This window comes from Dermochelys coriacea, chromosome 1 (assembly GCF_009764565.3).
Source record: "Dermochelys coriacea isolate rDerCor1 chromosome 1, rDerCor1.pri.v4, whole genome shotgun sequence".
NCBI classification, from domain to species: Eukaryota; Metazoa; Chordata; order Testudines; family Dermochelyidae; genus Dermochelys; species Dermochelys coriacea.
In genome coordinates, this window is record NC_050068.2 from 134,279,520 (window position 1) to 134,301,255 (window position 21,736).

The 21,736-nt window shown below is 41.5% G+C and overlaps 1 protein-coding gene across 6 annotated transcripts in view; it reads left to right on the plus strand.

Moving 5' to 3' along the window:
* FRMPD4 (FERM and PDZ domain containing 4) overlaps nt 1–21,736 on the plus strand; it is a 435,982-nt gene that overhangs the window by 375,131 nt on the left and 39,115 nt on the right. For all 6 annotated transcript variants that reach the window (XM_043502671.1, XM_038382491.2, XM_043502497.1 and 3 more), the window contains one exon: nt 13,181–13,226. In XM_043502671.1, coding sequence (XP_043358606.1) covers nt 13,181–13,226 — 46 coding nt within the window. The remainder of the gene's footprint in view (nt 1–13,180; nt 13,227–21,736) is intronic.

A 21,736-nucleotide genomic window follows, 5' to 3' on the forward strand; every position in this document is an offset into this window, starting at 1 on the left:
TGGTCACCTGGCAAGATTTGCTGAGAGCACTCCACGCCTTGCTGAGCAAACAGGAAGGGGATTTTCAGAATTCCCAGAGAATTTAAAGGGTGGATCTGATGGTTGGTCACCTGAGGGCAGGGCAGTAGAGTTCAAAGTGATGACCAGAATGGCTAGAACAGGCATTGTGGGACACTTCTAGAGGCCGATCAGAGCACATTAATAGACATGGGCATCCGCACTGGCACCGTGGCGCTCCATCGGGGGCGCACCAAATGTTATTCCACTCGCCAAGGTGTAGTACCAGGAGCGCTCTAGCCACGGAGTCAGAGCGCTCTACGTGCCTTGCCGGTGTGGATGAGTAGTGAGCTAGTGCACCTGGGGCTCCTTTAATGCGCTGTAACTCGCAAGTGTAGCCAAGCCCTAAGTCTCTCCCTTTCCAGGGAGGATTAAACTTCAGTGAAATAAGGCCACTTTACTTCAGATTGAAAGTGTCCATGCAGGAGATTAATGCTAAGAAAGCAATCCTGTCTGTGTTTCACTACTGCTATGTTAGAAAGTACCAGTCCATCCCTTGTATTCAATAAGGTGTCCTCTGTGGCTAACCTCTGCATCCACTGCAGGATGTAAAAGTTTTGATTACCTCAGTCCTGGGCTGTCACTTGTTATTGTAACGAGTGGAGCAGCACATGACCTACTTGGAAAGGGGGCTTTCTTGACAGGATCTGCAATTCAGTGAAAAGAAAAATATCCGTTCTTTCTGTCTCCAAGGATATTCAAACAATAATGAGAAGTAATCACTTAGAAAAAGTCACAAGTTTTGGAGAGTTACACCCTTATTTCCCTAAACATACTTTGCCTTCTTCCACCGATGGATTAAAAATCAAATGGTCAGTAATTTCATCAAGACATCTGAGGGAGTCTCCAAAACTTAGTTTGATCACAAAACAGCTTCTATATCCTGAAACTCATTAAAAAACATGATTCATTTAGCGCCTCTTCCTCACCCAGCCCCAACTAGATTGGTTTTGAACCCACTAGGAACATCAGAAACATCCCAAGGAATTCAGAGCATGAGAAAAACCACTAACCCACGAACCTATCCTTGCAACAAAGCCCGTTGCCAACTCTGTCCACATATCTATTCAGGGGATACCATCAGAGGGCCTAATCACATCAGCCACAATATCAGAGGGTCGTTCACCTGCACATCTACCCATGTGATATATGCCATCATGTGCCAGCAATGCCCCTCTGCCAGTACATTGGTCAAACTGTACAGTCTCTACGTAAAAGAATAAATGGACACAAATCAGACGGCAAGAATTATAACATTCAAAAACCAGTTGGAGAACACTTCAATCTCTCTGGTCACTCGATTACAGACCTAAAAGTGGCAATACTTCAACAAAAAACTTCAAAAACAGACTCCAACGAGAGACTAGTGAATTGGAATTAATTTGCAAACTGGATACAATTAACTTAGGCTTGAATAGAGATTGGGAGTGGAAGGGTCATTACACAAAGTAAAACTATTTCTCCACGTTTATCCTCCCCCCACCCCCCACTGTTCCTCAGACCCCCATTCCCCCACAATTCCTCAGACGTTCTTGTCAACTGCTGGAAACCTTGATTATCACTACAAAAAGTCCCCCCCCATCCCACTCTCCTGCTGGTAATAGCTCACCTTAAGTGATCACTCTCCTTACAGTGTGTATGGTAACACCCATTGTTTCATGTTCTCTATGTATATAAATCTCCCCACTGTATTTTCCACTGAATGTATCCGATGAAGTGAGTTGTAGCTCACGAAAGCTTACGCTCAAATAAATGTGTTAGTCTCTAAGGTGCCACAAGTCCTCTTTTTCTTTTTATTTAAAAGACTAGAAATTCCTAACATTTCTACCTTTTTTTGGTAACATGAGCATATTCACCTTGACAGTGTTTCCTCTGGTTTTATTGTAGAAAGCAGCATATTTGATGTTGCTCTGCACTCCTCCAGTGCAAGTCCTCTACAAGTATGTTGACAAAAAGGGTCAGAATTTTCTATATCTAATATATATGTGCCAGTGTGCACCCGAGGTCCCACCTGTAGATAACTGATTATATGTGCACACATGAAAGCATGCACAAAATTGCACTTCTCTTGCCTGGAAACTGTCAAAAATTGGGCATCCATTTTTGTGGAAACACTCTTAGTCAGAGGCAATACACACAATTCATATAATAGCAACAGTGTGGCCTGATGAATAAAGTCTTAAAGTTTTCAAGGGAATGGGAGCTGCCTTTTTTTAAGTAAGATTTCCCTCCTCTGTATACTGCTTTAAAGTAATTTACAGTACTTCTGTAATTCCCTTCTTAGAGACAGGAGATAAATAGCCATCTTGGGGCCAGGCTTCACTGCACCTTGTTGATTATACATCTAAAGTTAATTCTGCCTCAGAGCTCTTGGAACTTTAGTGATTAACAAAAGAGAGTGCACAGCATTCAAAACTTTGGCCTGGCTGACTTATCTCCGAGTTCCAGATGAAGGTTTGTCTCAATTTATCTATTTTTGATCCTGTAAAACAAACGAGCAGAAAGGCTAATTAGAAGAGGAAAGCTGAACAATTAATTATTAGACAAGTGAGCTCAATTTTTTAAAAGGTCAATTTTTCTCACTGGGAGTATACTGTACACAGCTGCGGCCTGGTTCTCTCCTGCCTTATACCTCGTGTAATCATTTACATCCGTGCAAAGTGGCCAGAAAATGCTACCATTATGACTGGATGAAAGACTCATTCCTACTGAAATATACATGCACATCAGTCAGGCTCCCCATGCTTACACACTCCCCATGTGTAAGCATGGCGGTAGTCTGATGCTTCCCATGACACATGCTTACACATGGTCACAATGAGCAATGCTGGTTCTGTTGGATCAGTGGGGCATGTGAACTCTAGGGCTGAAGACCTTCCATTTAACGCTACTGGCCATGGCATCCTTGAGAATTAAACTGGGGGGCGTATCAGCCTTCCTAAGCACTTGAACTGATAACAACGATCACAGAGCTGTACGAAGAGAAAGCTGATCTAATCAATAACCTTAAATTGTACCTGGAAATGAACAAGAAGCCAGTGAGGAAACAAAGAATTAATGTAATATGCTCGATGCAATTAACATTGCTAAGCAGCTGAGTAGCCACAAACTTCTCTAGTGGATGCTACCAAGGAGTTTATGATGCTACTTGTTTTCTTGTAAATGAAGCTCAAAATATTGTGGGTCCTATGTAAACAGTTGGCATTTTGGGTGGTGTATTTGTTTTTGGGGAACCAGCATAGGAGTTAAATCAAGTGCCACCCACAGGTTGGCAAGGGCATTATTTCCAGTTCAGCTGGAGATGTTAAGGTTGCTCATTTGGAAGTAACTTAATAAAGCTTAATGGAGATGTACTGACTCCTTTCACATGTCAGAGCTATGGGACAAGTCTTAACAAATTCATGCAATTACAGGAGCAGAAAGGCTGCTCACCCAATGGCCCATTACAGAGCAGTGGCTGCTGTGGTACACAGGGTCCCATGCAACCCATCATTTGGCATCCTCAACAATCTTGGAATTGTCTTCCGGCTGTTACATTTGTCACTGGGCTAAATGGTTATCCATATCCACACAGCACTTTTAACTGAAAGGTTGCTGGCAGGGTGCTTGTTTTCCAATGGCCCCATGCAGCAGTCATGCAGGCACATCATAGTTAACATGCTCAGGAATCTAAATGGCCTTGCTTGGAGCAGCATTCTTAAAAGTAGTTTTGGTACTTTTGGAGTCAGTGAGCAGATGCCTGGATTATGTAGGGGCAGTGTCAAGGTGGGGCTTGGAACAGGGTGATGTACACCAGGAGGGGCAAGCAGAGATATTAAACTTGTGATGGTCAATGACTGATCAAGGAGACTGGACAGCATTTGCTATCTTCCGGAAAGGCTGGGAGCTTGGTTCTGCCCTATGGAATTTGGCTCTCTGTCATTCGCAATTAGGGCCACAACAGCAGTGGTGCAGGGGGTTACAGGGGCACAGGCAATTCTGACAATTGGGTGTTGGCATTCAGAGGCATACAATACGTTGTGCAACCTCAGGTGGTCAGTCGCCATTAACATATTATGATGCCATTTCAGATGTTGGCAGACCAGCCATGGAGACGGTGGTGTGGATCTTTGGGCACAGGATTGTTTTTCTTATGCACATAGGTGGACATCCTAGTGGCCTTAAGGGTTGGCTATCAGTGTCCAGTGATGAGGCAAGGCTGCGTTGGCATGGAAGGAGAAACATATTATTGGACCAGCTCATGACACTGCTGTGCACTGAGGGGCCTGTCAGCAGTCACTGACATGATATGACACACATTGGAGACACTAGCTGAGAATGTGTAAATGAGTTCAATTACTGCCCAGAACAAGAAGGGGCTTGATGCAGAGCTGTGTTATCATACATACATTAACTCAGGGTCTGGCTGGGAGCCATGGAGCGCCGACCAAGTGGAGAAGGCTCGACAGATTCTACCGGCCGGGTGACCAAAAATCTTGGGGTCATAAAAAGCTCAGCAATTTGGGCATCCTGGGGCACCAAATTATTCAGGGAGTATGGGCTTCCCCTGTAAAGCCTGGGATCCCATTTGTTTTGGCCAATATAAAAAGAGGGGGGCAGTAAAGATGTCTGGGAACCTGACTGGGTTTGGAGTGAGGGGGAGGCAGCCAAGCTAATTGCTGGCACCTCTTGTGGCAGATGTCCAGTGCAGGTACTCCATAGGGAACGTACAGTGATCAGATGGCTTGGAAAAGGATTTAAAAAGAGGTATTCATTAAAGGAACAAATGGGTGGCAGTTGGGGACTTCTATGATTGGTTCGTCAGGAAGCCAATCCCCCATACTTATAGCCCACCTTAGCCCTCCTACAAGGGGGGTGGGTGGTAAGGTCCCAGCTATGGATTTGTTGCAGGAACCTGGATGGAAAAAGAGGGGTAGCTGGAGGGAGCCCCCCCCAGATTATGGTAAGGTGCTAGCAATAAATTTGCTGAAGGGACTTGGATGAAAAAAGAGGGGGAGCTGGTAAAAGCCCCCCGGGTAATTACAGAATAAATATGGGGTTACCTGCACTGTACTTATCTGCTGGGTAGTCTGAGACATCTAATAATAAAGTTGTGGCCTGATTAAACCTATGTCAAATGTCTCCTGTCCTTCTTTCTGTATAGCCGGCAATAACATTGCTAAGCAGTTGGGTAGCCACGGTCTGCTCTAGTTGATGCTTCCAAATAGTTTATGATGCTACTTGTATTCTTGTAAATGGAGCTCAAAATATTGTGGGTCCTATAGAAACAGTTGGTGATTTGGGCCGTCTATTTGTTTTGTTTTGGTTTTTGTGGTGGTGGTAATATCTTAGATAGTAAAACAGTGACATTTAAATAGGTAGAATTCCTAGCACTTTCCCCACCATAATGACAATAAAGGAAAAAATTAAGTGAAATCAGTGCCCATAAAACTGACAGACAATCCTAGAGAATGAGGGCTTCTTTCTCCTCAAAATCTTTATTGCAGCAACACAAGCTTCCTTTCACTGTCAGCCAACATGCCTCAATCCTGATCTGATGGGGCCACCTCTATTAGCAAGAGAATAATTCAATCTCCGCACACACTCACTCCTTGGCCCCGTGCTGAGATTGCCAAGAAGGATTCCAATTAGTGCCAATTGCAGACTGACAGTTTTAAAGATAGACTTTCACACTGTGCCAAACCTTTAAAAGAGAGAACATTTATATAAAAAGCAATTTGCTTTGATGGTAATTTTCTATATTCCTGTTGCTATTATTGAAGATATTTATGTTAGAATCAGAGTGTCCTCTCTCTCAGCCTAGTTTCTACTTCTGCTTGATCCTGCAGTGCAGTAATAATCATATGCTTATGTCTTCTTATGTGGCAGTGGCCATTTTAAGCATCCATTATTTGAACTATTTGAGGGGTCAGATTTGTTTGAATACAAATCCTGCAAAACTACCAGCTTCACATACAGACTAATTCTGCTTCTGGAAATCTTCACATCTGTAATATCAGACTTAAATCTTTCAAGGAGATTTTTTTAATGCTTTTTCCTGAATCAGTGCAGCTATCCAAACTACAATACTGCTAGGAATAATTAAACACACCACAAAGTGCCTTTAGAAATTCTAGTCGATTGTTATTGGACATCCCCAAATCTAATGGCTCATTGTATTTTCCTACCAGTTGCCATGGGTGAGGTTCTCTAAGAGTCTTAAGACTTTTGTACGTCAGCCCACCCGAGAACTTACAGCGGCACAGCTGTAGCCCTGCAGCTGCACCACTGTAAGGTCTCCCATGCAGCTGTTCTATGCCGACGGGAGAGCTCTCACGTCAACATAATTAAACCACCCCTAACGAGCAGCGGTAGCTATGTCGGTGGGATACGCTTTCCTGCCGATATAGCGCTGTCCACAGCAGCGTTTCTGTCAGTGTAACGTATGTCACTGAGATGAGTGTTGTTTCATACCCCTGAGCGACATAAGTTATACCGACAAAAGTGCCAGAGTAGATATAGCTCTGGGTGCCTGTCTCAATTATGGGAGCCTCCCAGGGCTGCCCTATGGCCACAGGGCTGCCTGGAATTTCCTCAGTGCTGTGTACTATGGCCTCATCCCTGATATAGCAGTGGTTGCAAAGGGGTCTTTGGGAGGCATCCATCTGATTGTCTTCCTCAGTGATTGTACGGGAGGAATTCTCCCCCAGCCAGAACCAGGGCTTTAGGACCCCTTTACACTGCTCCAGATCTTTTACAAAGAGGTCAGGCATGAGGATCTGATCCAGAATTCTAACATTGTACTGTGTACCACCGTGGAGCTGATTATGAGCTCTTAGCCATAGCTTTGAGTTGTGAAGGGTGCTGAGTCACAAGCCCAGATCCACAAGGGTACTTACTCACCAAACCCCTAGATGTTGGTGCTTAAATACCAGGTTTAGGCTCCACTGCAATCCAGAAAATGCCCGCTGGCGTACCCCCCTAACCCTTTAGTCATCTAAATTCATCCAGCACCTAAATATTCAAGGTAAAAGTTGCCTAGGTGCCTAAATTTCTGACTCTGGGCATCTGCACTGCTTCCTCACTCCAGGATGTCTGGATGCCTATTTCCTGCCTAAGCTCCAATGCTATCCACAAACCAGAGGAAGACAGGCAGACAAAGTGCTTTGCTTGCCTGTGGGGCTCTATCTAGCAGATGTGCTCAAAACATACCTAACATTCATGATGATGGCTCAAGGTATAGGAAATGCAGGTTCAATTCCTTCCTGTATCTGATGAGGAGAAAGGATTTAACTAGGGGTGTCCAGCCACCGGACCATGAGATAGTCTTATGTGGGGCTCTCTCTCTCTCTCTCTCTCTCTCATTGAAGCTGGGCTACTGTGAATAAATAATGAAAGAGTCATTGGTCCAGAGAGAAAAAGCAAGCGAGAATAACTTTATAGCCTGGTGCTTAGGGCTGGTGAGGTGAGAGACACAGGGTTCAGTCCTTTGCTAGATCCCATACATTCACATGGAGCTTGGGGACAACCTCTGTCTCTCGGGGGAACAGTCAGCCAGAAACTTTAAAATTCCATATAGGTTGGAGTTTTGAATTCCCTTACATAGGGAGATGTAGCAGAACTTTGGGATTGTGTCGGTGGGTGGGTGGGTGTATATGTACTCACTCACTCAGATATATATATATATATATGCAGTTAAAATAAAAGCAAACCCTTTGAAGCCAAGTATAATGGACTACAGTAGATTGATCTCAGATTTAAGATGAAAAATCTTTTGCTGTCTTAATGTCTACAATAATGAATGACATTAAAATGCATAATCACAGAGCTTTTCTTAGCCTAGTTCTGGGAAGTTAAAAATGGCTTCATTTTGCTTTGAATATGATTGATATTTTTGCCAACCTATTACTTTTGGCTCCCAGATTTTAACTCAGGAGATGAACATAACACTACATTTCTTTAAGTCAGAAAATGTAATTATGTATGGAGTCTCTGGTGACAGTCATAATTCTTAGACCAACAAGATCCAAATATGAAACACAGACTTTTGTTACGTTTGGCAAAGACCCAAAATGCAAGACACAGCATAGACATTTCAGAGAAGGACAATCTTAGTGATGTCATTCGCAAAAAGAAAAGGAGTACTTGTGGCACCTTAGAGACTAACAAATTTATTAGAGCATAAGCTTTCGTGAGCTACAGCTCACTTCATCGGATGCATGCAGTGGAAAATACAGTGGAGAGATTTATATACACAGAGAACATGAAACAATGGTGTTACCATACACACTGTAACAAGAGTGATCAGGTAAGGTGAGCTATTACCAGCAGGAGAGCGGTGGGGGGGGGGAACCTTTTGTAGTGATAATCAAGGTGGGCCATTTCCAGCAGTTGACAAGAAAGTGTGAGGAACAGTAGGGGGGGAAATAAACATGGAGAAATAGTTTTACTTTGTGTAATAACACATCCACTCCCAGTCTTTATTCAACCTAAGTTAATTGTATCCAGTTTGCAAATTAATTCCAATTCAGCAGTCTCTCATTGGAATGTTAATGCCTCATGTCCTCTGAGAGAGATAATGCTCAGTAATATACTTTGATCTTTTTTAATGTTCTGTAATTTGATTCTCAGACCATTGATAGTCTCTTTTTCTTACAGCTGAAGTACCTGCAAGGAGTAGGTGGAATGGACAAATATAATCATAATACAGGGTTTTGCAAAGATCGAAGAAATGAGACACTGAATTTCCCATTCTCATTGCAACTTTGTAGACTTGTATTCCTCAGTTAATTCCCTTTTCTGAAATGAAGAGAACTTGGCCGTAGATACTTGAATTCTTTGTTGGCTGGGCAGATGATAGAGCACCCTAAAAAACTAGAGGCTTTGACAATGCCATGAAATATAGATTTGGTCTTTTAGCCTGTATGGTCTAAATTCTACTTTTGATTACAATCTTTTTTCAACTCATTAAGTGATGGGTAGATCAGTAGAATAAAAATGGGGAAATCTGATGGAAGTTACAGGCATTGTGATATGCATAAATACCTTCTGAAGCCATACTTTAGGTATGTGAATAAAAGAGAAAAGAAGCTTATGCAAAGGGAAAATTTGACAGTGATTTTTTTGTCTTTGCCTTGTGCTGTTGCTTTCCTGAAGTTTATAGGAGAGCAATGGTGCAAATTTAAATTAGGTCATGTGATCAGTTTGTTTATGTATTTAATATCTAATAGAACACACACATCCAGTGGGGGTGAGTGGGGTGGGTGTGTGTGTACATATATATACTCCCTATATATATACACTTGATGGAGTAGTGTAGTATACAGGTTATATAGTTTTAACATATATGTGTATATATACATAAGTATCGGGGTAGCCGTGTTAGTCTATATCCACAAAAACAATAAGGAGTGTGGTGGCACCTTAGAGACTAACAGATTTATTTGGAAAAAAAGAAAAGGAGTACTTGTGGCACCTTAGAGACTAACAAATTTATTTGAGCATAAGTTTTCGTGAGCTACAGCTCACTTCATCGGATGCATTAGAATAAGTTCCTGAGGAGGTGCATTAGTGGTGGCAAGGAAGGTGGCCAATTGGACATGAAATATTTGCCTCGTGGCTCTGCAATATATTAGAAATTTGTCTATAAATCAGACACTGCATCTGATGAAGTGAGCTGTGGCTCACAAAAGCTTATGCTCAAATAAATTTGTTAGTCTCTAAGGTGCCACAAGTACTCCTTTTCTTTTTTGCGAATACAGACTAACACGGCTGCTACTCTGAAAAAAGATTTATTTGAGCATAAGTTTTCGTGGGTAAATAACCCACTTCTTCAGGCTGCATCTGAAGAAGTGTTTTTTTTACCCATGAAAGCTTATGCCCAAATAAATCTGTTAGTCTTTAAGGTGCCACTGGACTCCTTGTTTTTATATATACACATTATATCTATATAGGAACTACATGGTGATGTGCATGGTAAGGGTTTCATCAGCATGAGTTTGGGCTAGTTTTGAAGTCATGAGTGAGTGTAATAATGATACAAGTGCTTTCAGATTGAAAGATGAAAAGAGCTATGTAAGAGCAAGGTATTATTTTATTTATTAATGCAGGTCATCTCAAACAGATGGTGATAAAACATTTACATTACATGCCACCATCGTGCATTTTGCATGAGCTATATGTATTACAGAAAACTATTTTAAGTAATGTTTTAGAGTCTTTAAAATTGTATTTTAATGCCTACTTTGTGTGCCTCTCTGTCTATGAAGCCAGGTGCCTCCGTATTATTAGTCTAATTGTACAAGGCTCAGAAGGGGCCCTAAAAATATCTAAAAATGACCAGATATGTCATCTTATACCTAAAAATGCCTGATTTATGGTCCAGCATCAAAGGTCATTCCAGTGCAAGTGCTGGTCCTATTCGAAGCTGGAAATTGCCCCCCAAGATAAAAATTAGTCACCTTTTGTTATAAAAAAAAATAAAAAACTGATACTGGCCCAGTCAGAATCTTGCCTATCTTGGGTCTTGGACAGGTTTAATTTAAGGAGGGAAAACAATTCTATGACAAATTATTTTTTTAAAATGACAACACTCTAAAGTTGCCTGTAGCAGAGCGCAGCAGGGCCCCCTCAGCTCCTGCCTCTGCTAGGGCCACAAAGTCACTCTGAGACCCTGGAGGGTTAGTAACCACAGGTGCAGTTTATTTACAGGCTTGTTCCCACCACCATTTCACCATGTACAGTTGGCCCTTCACCACCTACAGGAGGGAGGTGTTATCTCCCTACCTTTTCCCTTTCTTTCTGCTCCCCCTTTGGTTTTCTTCCCCTGAGGCTTTTATATAGCCCCAAGCTATTTAGGCAGCAGCTGTCTCTGCTTCCCCAAGCAGGGCCAAGTTATCTCCATGCAGCTCAAATTTATTCCTCTAAATGGGAGCTGGCTGACAGAGGGTTGAATCAGCAACCCTTTGCTCCGCACCCTGTCACATGGCCAATGGTTGGAACACTAGAATAAGATCCTGAGGAGGTGCACTAGTGGTGGCAAGGAAGGTGGCCAATTGGACATGAAATATTTGCCTCATGGGTCTGCAATATATTAGAAATTTGTCTGTAAATCAGTCTACTTACCTACCTTGGTGGATGTAGATATAGATAAATATGTAGACACCATATCTATGGTGATGAGATTTCACATGATAAATTGCCTTTATTGCATATTTTTGATTGCCCAAAATTGTAGTAGGTTTTTCACTAAACCAGATATAGTTCTATTATTTTTATTAGTTGATTATAAACACAGGATTGAGATTCTCTTAAAATCTATGAACTTTAATTTAATAGAGGTTGAAGGTAATTCCCTCTATAAACTTCCATGATCTTAAAATTTGCTATTTTTCCTCAGAAATATCATCACCATGAGTAAGGAGTACATGCTGTTTCATGAGTGAATAAATCTTACTAATAGAGCCTAGCATTAAATGCAGAATATGATTTCTGAAAATAAAAAATTCATGCATGTAATGTTTCTCCAAGCGACTATTTATTTTAACTAGGCTAAATGATTTGTAGACTTTTCTATGAAAGGATGTTTAATTTATGTACCATATGTAGCTCTTCCAAAGCTTCACTATCGTTCGGTGTTGTTGTTGTTGTTTTTCTTCTTCTTCTTCTTCTTCCGCCTGGGATAGAGGATACAATAGACAAAACCAAAGCTTTCAATTCCTCTTGCTCAAGGGATATCTGTACTATTTTAATAACATAACACAGATAACATGATTAATGGGAAGTTGATGTGAGAACTGAGAAAGTTTTATCATTTTGACTATAATTTTGCAAGAATCTATGGTCAAAGTTTACCCTCAGTTACACCTGTGCAATGCCATTGACAAGAGTAGAATCTGATAAGCTGCAAGGGGTAGTCTGTTGACCAATTCTCTTAGCAGGTGTTGGCACCCTGCAAGAAAATGCTGACTTCACCAGGTACATTCCAAGCAGATTTTCTTACCGGTCTTTGAGTGTCTCCTCTGTTTCCTTTTCCCATGGTTCCACTGATTTTTTTCAATGGTATTTCAATACAGTGAATTGGCAGCAGAGGGTGATTGCATACAGAACCAGTGACATGGTGCTTAACCCTATAATTGTGATTTATTTTAGTTTGTTCTACTGAACAGTTCTGGCATTCAAATTAGTTGCACTTCACTTGGCCAGGCAATAAATCACATAAACAGGCAATTAATTACATTTGAAATTAGGAAAGCCTACAGAAAAATCAACTCCATCTCAACAAAATGGCAACTAACCTTTTCTTAGCTAATAAAAAACAATGATGTAATAAATGAAGTATTGACTTGGGTTTTCTCTTTTGGTAATTAAATAAGCATTTATTTGTCCTTTAAGTTATCAGAATCACTTGATCATGCAAAATATCCTAGTGGTTTCCTCTCCAGTTTTAATAGATTTGACATGGAATTTAGTGTTGTCCTGTAAACTCACCTGCTCAGATAATTGTGCTGCTTAACTGGTTTCAATTCACTGGTTTTACCCAAAAAAGAGCTATCAGATTTTTAAAGAATAATCTTTCTTTGATAATGTGTAAATATTTTACTGTAATTGGGATATTCTCAAAATCTTCCTTTCCCCCAATTCCCAAAGATAAATTCTCTTTATCAGGAAGACTCTCAGGGCCAAATTCTGCCTTCACTTTTACCTATCCCTCCCCAGTGTCTTCAGCTAAATTTGGTTCTGAATCTGCAGGAGCTGGATAGCATGAGAAACAACTGCATTTTATTAGGCCAGTGAAAGAAATAAGTAGTTTGCAAATGATAAACAGATTTGATGAATCCAAACTATTCCACGCTCAGTAGGGAAAGCTATCATTGCCGCACACAATTATTTGATGATGCCAATAATATCTCCCAGCGTAAACTGCATAATAAGGTTCAAGTCAGGTTGCTTTATTACATTGGAAAACACTTCATTTTTAACATTCATTGTGACTTTGGCATATTATTCATCTCTCTAATGCTCTGCTATGTGATTGTAATAAACACTTGGCCACAGGATCACAGTTTTCACCATTAGAAAGAAAAGCTTATTATTTTTAGAGCATGAAAGTATGGATCTTCACTCTGTTTTTTTTTCCTTACAGAAGCTGCAAAGAATCGATCCTCCTGACTGTTGTTCAACCTTACCCAGTAAGTATCTATAGTATTTTCTGAACAGCAGGCTGAGTTCTGTGCCCAGCAATTGTACCAACTTGCTGGGCAGACTGACAAACTCTCATGGTATGTCAGCGACACTCCTATTTGTAACCAAAAACTCCCAACTCCTGATTTAATAATGTTATCTCAGACATGTGGGAGGGGGAGCTCAGGGCAGGTGATCTGGCAGTGCCAGGGACAGGAGGGGGTGAGCAGAGAGCTGGGAGGGGAGAACCCTGTCTGCATGCTGTGTTGTGAGCACTTGCACCGCTGCTGGAATGGGAAGTCATAGAATCATAGAAGATTAGGGTTGGCAGAGACCTCAGGAGGTCATCTCGTCCAATCCCCTGCTCAAAGCAGGACCAATCCCCAACTAAATCATCCCAGCCAGGGCTTTGTCAAGCCAGGCCTTAAAAACCTCGAAGGATGGAGATTCCACCACCTCCCTAGGTAACCCATTCCAGGGCTTCACCACCCTCTTGGTGAAATACTGTTTCCTAATATCCAACCTAGACCTCCCGCAAGTCATGAGCATTGCCATCTTGAATCCAGGAGCTCAAAATAGAGCGGCTCCATTGGCTCACTCCCTACGAGACAGGGATGATGCTGGCTTGCTATTGTTTGAGGTGAGAGTGATGGGCATGGCTTGGTGAAGGGGGCCTGTGTGTGTTTAGGGAGGTGACTCAGGCAGGACAGGGAGAGCCCGAGAGAAAAGCAGCCAGGGAGAGCAGGGAAGATGGGAAGCAGAGGTGCTTGCCACCTTCCCCTGTAGGGGGGCTCAGTGCTGGGTGGGGAGAGAGAAGGAGCCCCAATGGGGTCTAGAAGGAAAGAGGCTGAAAGGAGAACGAAGCTTGGCTCAGGATCTGGACAGGTGAGTCTTTCGGGTGGGAGGCTGAGCTGGACAGGAAGGGGTGTTGATGGGCTAGAATCTCAGTTCATTGAGATACTGAGATTTGGTCTGTTACTCTAATGGGTTTGGGGGATTTCCTTCCTCTGCAAGTCTCCCCCACCCAACCGGCTTTCAATCCAGGAATAATCTGGGGGTTGCAATACCCTCAGAAAAGAGCCAGTTTTTGTAGTCCTCCCCATCTGCATCCACGGAGTTGTGCATTTTGTGATGAAAGATAAATATAACCCGCTTTCCCTCCCCAGCTTCTATGTTTGTAAAAGGAGAATTAAACCAATAGTAATGGATTGAAATATTGAAATGGGCAACCTTATATGTAGATTTAATTTGCTAAAACTTTAGCTCTGTGTGGGTAGAAAAATCCAAGGTGTAATTGTTTTTACAGAATACAGATTAAATATATTACCCGTTGTCAGATTAAATGTCCCACCTTATACTTTAGAAACATTACTGACAAAGAGGCATATGCTTAGCAGAAAGGCATATAGCAGCCTGTTTTCCCGTAGTGCATGCAGCAGCGAGAGCCAGCACACAGGAATGGGGAGCTGGGCCAGCCCTGTGAGACAAGAGCAACCACTCCAAGGAGAGCCTGGGGCTGGCTTGCTCTCCAACCCACCCGCCCCCAACCTGGGCCTCCCAGTTCCTAAGGACAGGACACAACTGCCCACCCCAAACATATCACATCCTGCAGGGGCAGAGACCCAACCCCCACTAGGCCTTCCATTCCCAATCTTCCTGAAATTAGTTTGAAAATGTTGGTCAGTAGGTTCCTGGGTGAAAGTGGGCAAGTCCCTTAACTTCTCTGTTCTTCAGTTTCCAGCTCTGTTAAATGAGGATACCTACCTACCTCACATGGCTTTTGTGAGGCGTAAATCAGAATTACAATGCACTTTGAGATCTTTAGTTGAAAGGTGCTACTGTATTTCAAATGTGTGGAGTTGAGTAGTGTGATAGCGCTTTACAGCCATGTTCTACACCAATCCTGAACCTGTTTGGATCTTACTGGATCTGTAGGTAACCAAATGAGAATCCAGTCCTGGTTGGCATATGCTGTGACTCCTCAGCTACAAACCTACACCAACTGCAATAAAGAGGGAGGGAAGACCGGCCGGGATCCCCAGAGGACTGCACATCTCTCTCTTTCTCTGTCAATTGCACACATACACACACCCAAGCAGCTCTATGGTCCCAGCTATGGAATGGGAGTTAATTAATCTGCCCTTATCCTGTACCCTTCCAGGTAACTAATGCCAGCAGCGGTTATAGCAGGACACAGTGCACACACTCTCCAGCGAGACGGTGCAATGGCTGCTGCACAAGAATACTTGAGGCAGAGTGAGCAGGGGGGTTTGGCCCCATTAAACATACATGCTGGCCAGGCACAACAGGACCATTTACCTTCATTCTTTTCTTTCTTTCTTAACCCAGATCATTTTACTAATACTGAGATACAGATTTTTACCTTCAGTCGAGCATGTGCCACCCCACTGTAGTCAGAAGTCTCACGGAGGTAGCTGGGAGCAGAATTAGGCTTACCATATGTTTAGTGGTTTTGATTACAATAAATATATATAAAACATGAAAAAAGTTCTCTTACACACATTTTTGCAGAAGTCACTGTAGTCCCTCGTTTGACTGATTTGAATCTTTGCTTTAAAATCATGTGAAAAAAAGGGGTCTATCCTGTAGTGCAGTTATATGTAGTTCAGTGAGTTGCTGTTGTATTCAGTACTGACAGTAAGGTGTAACTGTATATCTGTGTGGTGGTCTGGCCTGAGGTTGTTTTGCTTTTGATTGGATGATCAGGCTATCTCCTTTGCTGGGCTACATGGCGTTGATGTGAAATAGTATCCTAAATGAACAGTGACTAAAATGAGAACAGAATTACCTCAAGATCAACCATAAACACAAGCAAACCAAGCAGCTGATTGGGGCCTTTCATCCCATGTGACCTCAGGATTCTCACAGTTCTTCCTCCAGCAGGTGGACCAGAGGGGAAGGTAACTCATGACCTGATCATGCTTCCAGGAGATGGGATTCCCTACTCTTTTGTTTGAGGCCCCACAAATCAGTAGGCCTGTCCCTGCCCAGTGCCTCCTGGCCCTACAATCATAATAACACAGAGATATTAAATAACAAAAATAATTCAAGGTGAAGTAAAACCATCAATGTTATTAAAATAAAGAGTTTCTTCTCCTTAACTGTGAGGCATCCACCATTAAACTAAACCTGGGGTTCTCAAACTGGGGATTGGGACCCCTCAGGGGATTGCGAGGTTATGACATGGGAGGTCACGAGATGTCAGCCTCCACCCTAAACCCCGCTTTGTTTCCTACATTTATAATGGTGTTAAATAAATTAAAAACACTTGTTTATATATGCAGGAGGGGGGAGAGGCTTGCACTCAGAGGCTTGCTTTATGAAAGGGGTCACCAGTACCATAGTTTGAGAACCAGTTGAATAAACCTTGCTCATGTCTGCTGAAGCCATGTTTTGGGTCAGGAGAAGGGCAGGTGCTTGACAAGAGCCAAGGGAAATAGCATGGAAGCAGGAGACACAACACAGTTTTCTTCAAAAAGGAATAGCGGAGCCAACTAATTTGTGTGTGTGTTTATACTGCCCCTCCCCCCTCATGGACTATGCACTGGGAGGCGAGGGACCTCACCATACCCTATAGCTAGCAGACAATGCCTGCACTCTGTTTGGGACTATGGAACTCTAGCAGGTGCAGAAACCAGGTTAGTCTCCTAGTGTTCTTTGTTGCTAGATAGGCACACTAATCACCTGCTGAATAGAGGTGCTGGGGTACCTTAAGCATTAATGTGGTAATTAGTGAGGAGGATATGATATAGGTCTATAAAATCATGAGTTGTATAGAGAAAGTAAATAGGGAAGTGTTATTTACTCCTTCTCATAATACAAGAACAAGGGGCCACCAAATGAAATTAATAGGTAGCAAGTTTAAAACAAACACAAGAAAGTATTTTTTCACGCAATGCACTGTCAACCTCTGGAACTCCTTGCCAGAGGGTGTTGTGAAGGCCAATACCATAACGGGGTTCAAAAGGGAGCTAGATAGATTCATGGAATATAGGTCCATCAATGGCTTTTAGCCAAGAGGGGTAGGAACGGTGTCTCTGGCCTCTGTTTGCCAGAAGCTGGGATTGGGTGATAGGGCATGGATCACTTGATGATAACCTGCCTGTTCATTCCCTTTGGGGCACCTGCCATTGGCCACTGTCAGAGGATAGGATACTGGGCTTGATGGACCTTTGGTCTGACCCAGTATGGCCATTCTTATGTTCTTAGTGTGGTAAAGACCATTCTTCCTGAGTAGGGCTGGTTGGAAAATGTCAAGATTTTTCATGACAAAATTTGAATTAGTTTTCATTCTGCTGATTTCAAAAAGGAATGATTTTAGTTTTATTAAAAATGTTTCACAAACTATTTATTGTAGATTTTAGTTTTAAAATGTTTTGTTTTTTTTCTTTTTTTCATTTTCTCTAGCCCATGTTACCCCTCTTTTTAACTTGTTTTCATTTTTTCAGTGAAAGTGGGGAAAAGGGATAAAGAAAGGAACAATAAAAAAAATCAAACATTTTTAATGAAAAATTTTAGTTTTGAAAAAATGCCATTTTTGACGAGTGTTTTATGAGAAAAATTTCATCCAGCTCCACTCCTGAGGAACATTTGTGTTCCCATTTCTGCAAGCAGAATGCCCACCAAAGGGAATTACAGAATTATAGTTATTTCTTTATTATTTTTCCTGAGGGAACAGTTTATGCTTGCTGTGTTTAGTGTTTGTATTGTTTTCATGCTTAAAATGAACTGTCCACTACAATTGTAGGTGAAAATAGCAATAATGTAGATTGATAATACTCTGGTCTGCTACTCAATGTAATTCACTTAGTATTTTTTTAAAACTTTACTGATTGGTTTTGTTTAATCTCATTCATTTTAATTACAACCAAAACAAAACATTGTGGTCTTTTGTTCTTCCTGTCAATCTAATAAATCTTTCCCAGGTTAATCTGAATATCATCTCTGCTGATAAGAAAATGATTGAACAGCTGAAGCACTTGAAGTAGTTTCAAGTTTTGGGTTTTGGGAAGTTTGGTATTTGATTATCATTTGAAACGGTTTTATTCTGTGAATGGATTGCCATCCCACAAGGTATCTTATTCAGTGTAGTTGATTAATTGGCCTATTGTGTTATGTGTTCAGACTTTATGAATGGAACTCATTTCATAGTCTTACATGCTACTTTCTTCATTAACCCTTTAAACTCCTAGGGTAAAATCCTGACCCACTGAAGTTAGTGGGAATTTTGCCACCGACTTCAGTGGGGCCAGGATTTCAACCATGGAATGTAAGGTAGTTTGATGGAAAAGGACAAACAAGTCAATTTTCCTTTTTATGGCCTTTTAAAAGAAGTGCTTCTGGACATATACAGCCATATGTCAAACAAAGTCAACGTTTATTGAAAAACTTCAGTCAATTACACAGATTCACGTGAGCATGTGAATTATGGAGAATGTAGCCAATCCTTGTGATTTGCTTGTGATTCTCATGATATTTGGAGTTTTCCTTGAAAACCTAGCTCCTGGATTCACATAATTGGGAGAGAGTCCCAGCTTTCATGTAAAAGAAAAAAATAAGTTTTTAGCCCTCACAGTTCTGGAGAAAAGCTTGAAAACATGAAGTGAGGCTCAGAAACCATTAGGCAAATAAAAAGAACCCAGAATATATTTTTTTTTAAATCTCATGATTTTGTAGCCAATCTCAAACCACATTTTTTTTAAAAACCTAGGCACATTGCCATTTTTTCACACCCACTCTTTAGACCTTGTCCAAAGTACAACTTCTAAACAAAACCTTGTCTCTCTAAGATGCTGGGACCAAGTAAGCTACAGCAACATTGCAAACAACTTTTAAACAAGTTTTTAATCAATTAGAGACATAGTTGTCTTTAAATCTGTCTGCACACAACATGGTTAAAACTTGGTTAGTAACAATGGCACTGAGAGTACTCCTAACAGAAGTCTTGGATCATACCTGGTGGTCTTCCAGCAACAGCTAGTTTGTTGTTTGGGCATGACCTTCTAACTGTGTTTTGTGTAATTGGTAAATGTTAGTTACCGTCCACACACAAACTGATAAAAAATAGTTCCATTGATAATAATCGAAGTTTACAGATAGGCAAAGTAAGAAAAATGCTCCTTGAGCACTTTTTAGAGTTTGACCTAAGGAAATTTACTTTGTATATTTTGACATGTGATGTTGACAAGCTGTGTTTTAACACTTACAAATCTTTAACTTTTTGAATCCTCCATGTCTACTGGCATTAAAAAAATACAGTCTCGTCCGTCTATTGTCAGACAGCCCCTCATAATTTCCCAGAAGTGTGAAAATTTAGATAAATAAAAACAGCAAAAATTCTTAAAATAAACATGAATATTATCCATTGAAAGTATTTTAAAAAAAAGAATTCTGCCAAGCCAATCTATCTTCCTCCCACCTCCATGTGCAGTACAAGATCCCCGATTTGCATTGCCGCACCTGTTTATGGCATTTCTCCTTGAAGGTGTTCTTCAAGCACACAATCCCCATTCTCAGGCAGTATGCGATAACTGTCCAGGTTTTCCAGGAATGCACTTGTGCAAACAATTTGGCAGCATTGGATATGTGAAAATAAGAACATAAGAATGGCCAGACTGGGTCAGACCAATGGTCCATCTAGCCCAGTATTCTGTCTCTGATGGTGACCAGTGCTTCAGAGGGAATAAACAGAACAGGGCAATTATCAAATGACCCATCCTATTGTCCGGTCCCAGCTTCTGGTAGTTGGAGGTTTAGGGACATCCGGAGCAAGGGTTGCATCCCCGATCATAGAAGAAGTAACGGAAGAGGAGAAGGACCTTGGAGTATTGGTTGATCATAGGATGACTATGAGCTGCCAATGTGATATGGCTGTGAAAAAAGCTAATGCGGTTTTGGGATGCATCAGGAGAGGCATTTCCAGTAGGGATAAGGAGGTTTTAGTACCGTTATACAAGGCACTGGTGAGACCTTACCTAGAATACTCTGTGCAGTTCTGGTCTCCCATGTTTAAAAAGGATGAATTCAAACTGGAGCAGGTACAGAGAAGGGCTACTAGGATGATCCGAGGAATGGAAAACTTGTCTTATGAAAGGAGACTTAAGGAGCTTGGCTTGTTTAGCCTAACTAAAAGAAGGTTGAGGGGAGATATGATTGCTCTCTATAAATATATCAGAGGGATAAATACCAGAAAGGGAGAGGAATTATTTAAGATCAGCACCAATGTGGACACAAGAACAAATGGGTATAAACTGGCCACCAGGAAGTTTAGACTTGAAATCAGACGAAGGTTTTTAACCATCAGAAGAGTGAAGTTTTGGAATAACCTTCCAAGGGAAGCAGTGGGGGCAAAAGATCTATCTGGTTTTAAGATTCTACTTGATAAGCTTATGGAGGAGATGGTATGATGGGATAATGGGATTTTGATAAGTAATTGATCTTTAAATATTCAGGGTAAATAGGCCAAATCCCCTGAGATGGGATATTAGATGGATTGGATCTGAGTTACTATAGAAAATTCTTTCCTGGTTATCTGGCTGGTGAATCTTGCCCATATGCTCAGGGTTTAGCTGATTGCCATATTTGGGGTCGGGAAGGAATTTTCCTCCAGGGCAGATTGGAGAGGCCCTGGAGGTTTTTCGCCTTCCTCTGTAGCATGGGGCATGGTTGACTTGAGGGAGGCTTCTCTGCTCCTTGAAGTCTTTGAACCATGATTTAAGGACTTCAATAGCTCAGACATGGGTGAGGTTTTTCATAGGAGTGGGTGGGTGAGATTCTGTGGCCTGCGCTGTGCAGGAGGTCGGACTAGATGATCAGAATGGTCCCTTCTGACCTTAGTATCTATGAATCTATGAATCATCTTAGCTAATAGCCGTTGATGAATCTATCCTCAGTGAACTTGTTTAATTCTTTTTTGAAGCCATTTATACTTTTGGCCTTCCGAACGTTCCATGGCAACGAGTTCCACAGTTTGACTGTGTGTTGTGTGAAGAAGTACTTCCTTTTATTTGTTTTAAATCTGCTGCCTATTAATTTCATTGTGTGCCCCTAGTTCTTATGTTATGTGAAAGGGTAAATAACACTTCCCTATTCACTTTCTCTAGACCAGTCATGATTTTGTAGATCTCTATCATATCCCCTCCCCTTAGTCGTCTTTTTTCTAAGTTGAACAGTCTCAGCCTTTTTAATCTCTCCTCATATGGAAGCTGTTCCATCCCCCAATAATTTTTTTGCCCTTTTCTATACCTTTTCAAATTATAATATATGTTTTCTGAGATGGGGTGACCAGAACTGCACACAGTATTCAAGATGTGAGCATACCATGGATTTATATAGTGGCATTATGGCAATATGTTTTGTTTCGTTAACTATCAACATTGTATTAGCTTTTTTGACTGCCACTGCACATTGAGTATGTTTTCAGAGAACTATACACAATGGGACTCCTTGGCCTGCCTTATTAAACTTGTGCACTTAACTTGCCAGAATTTATGTTTTT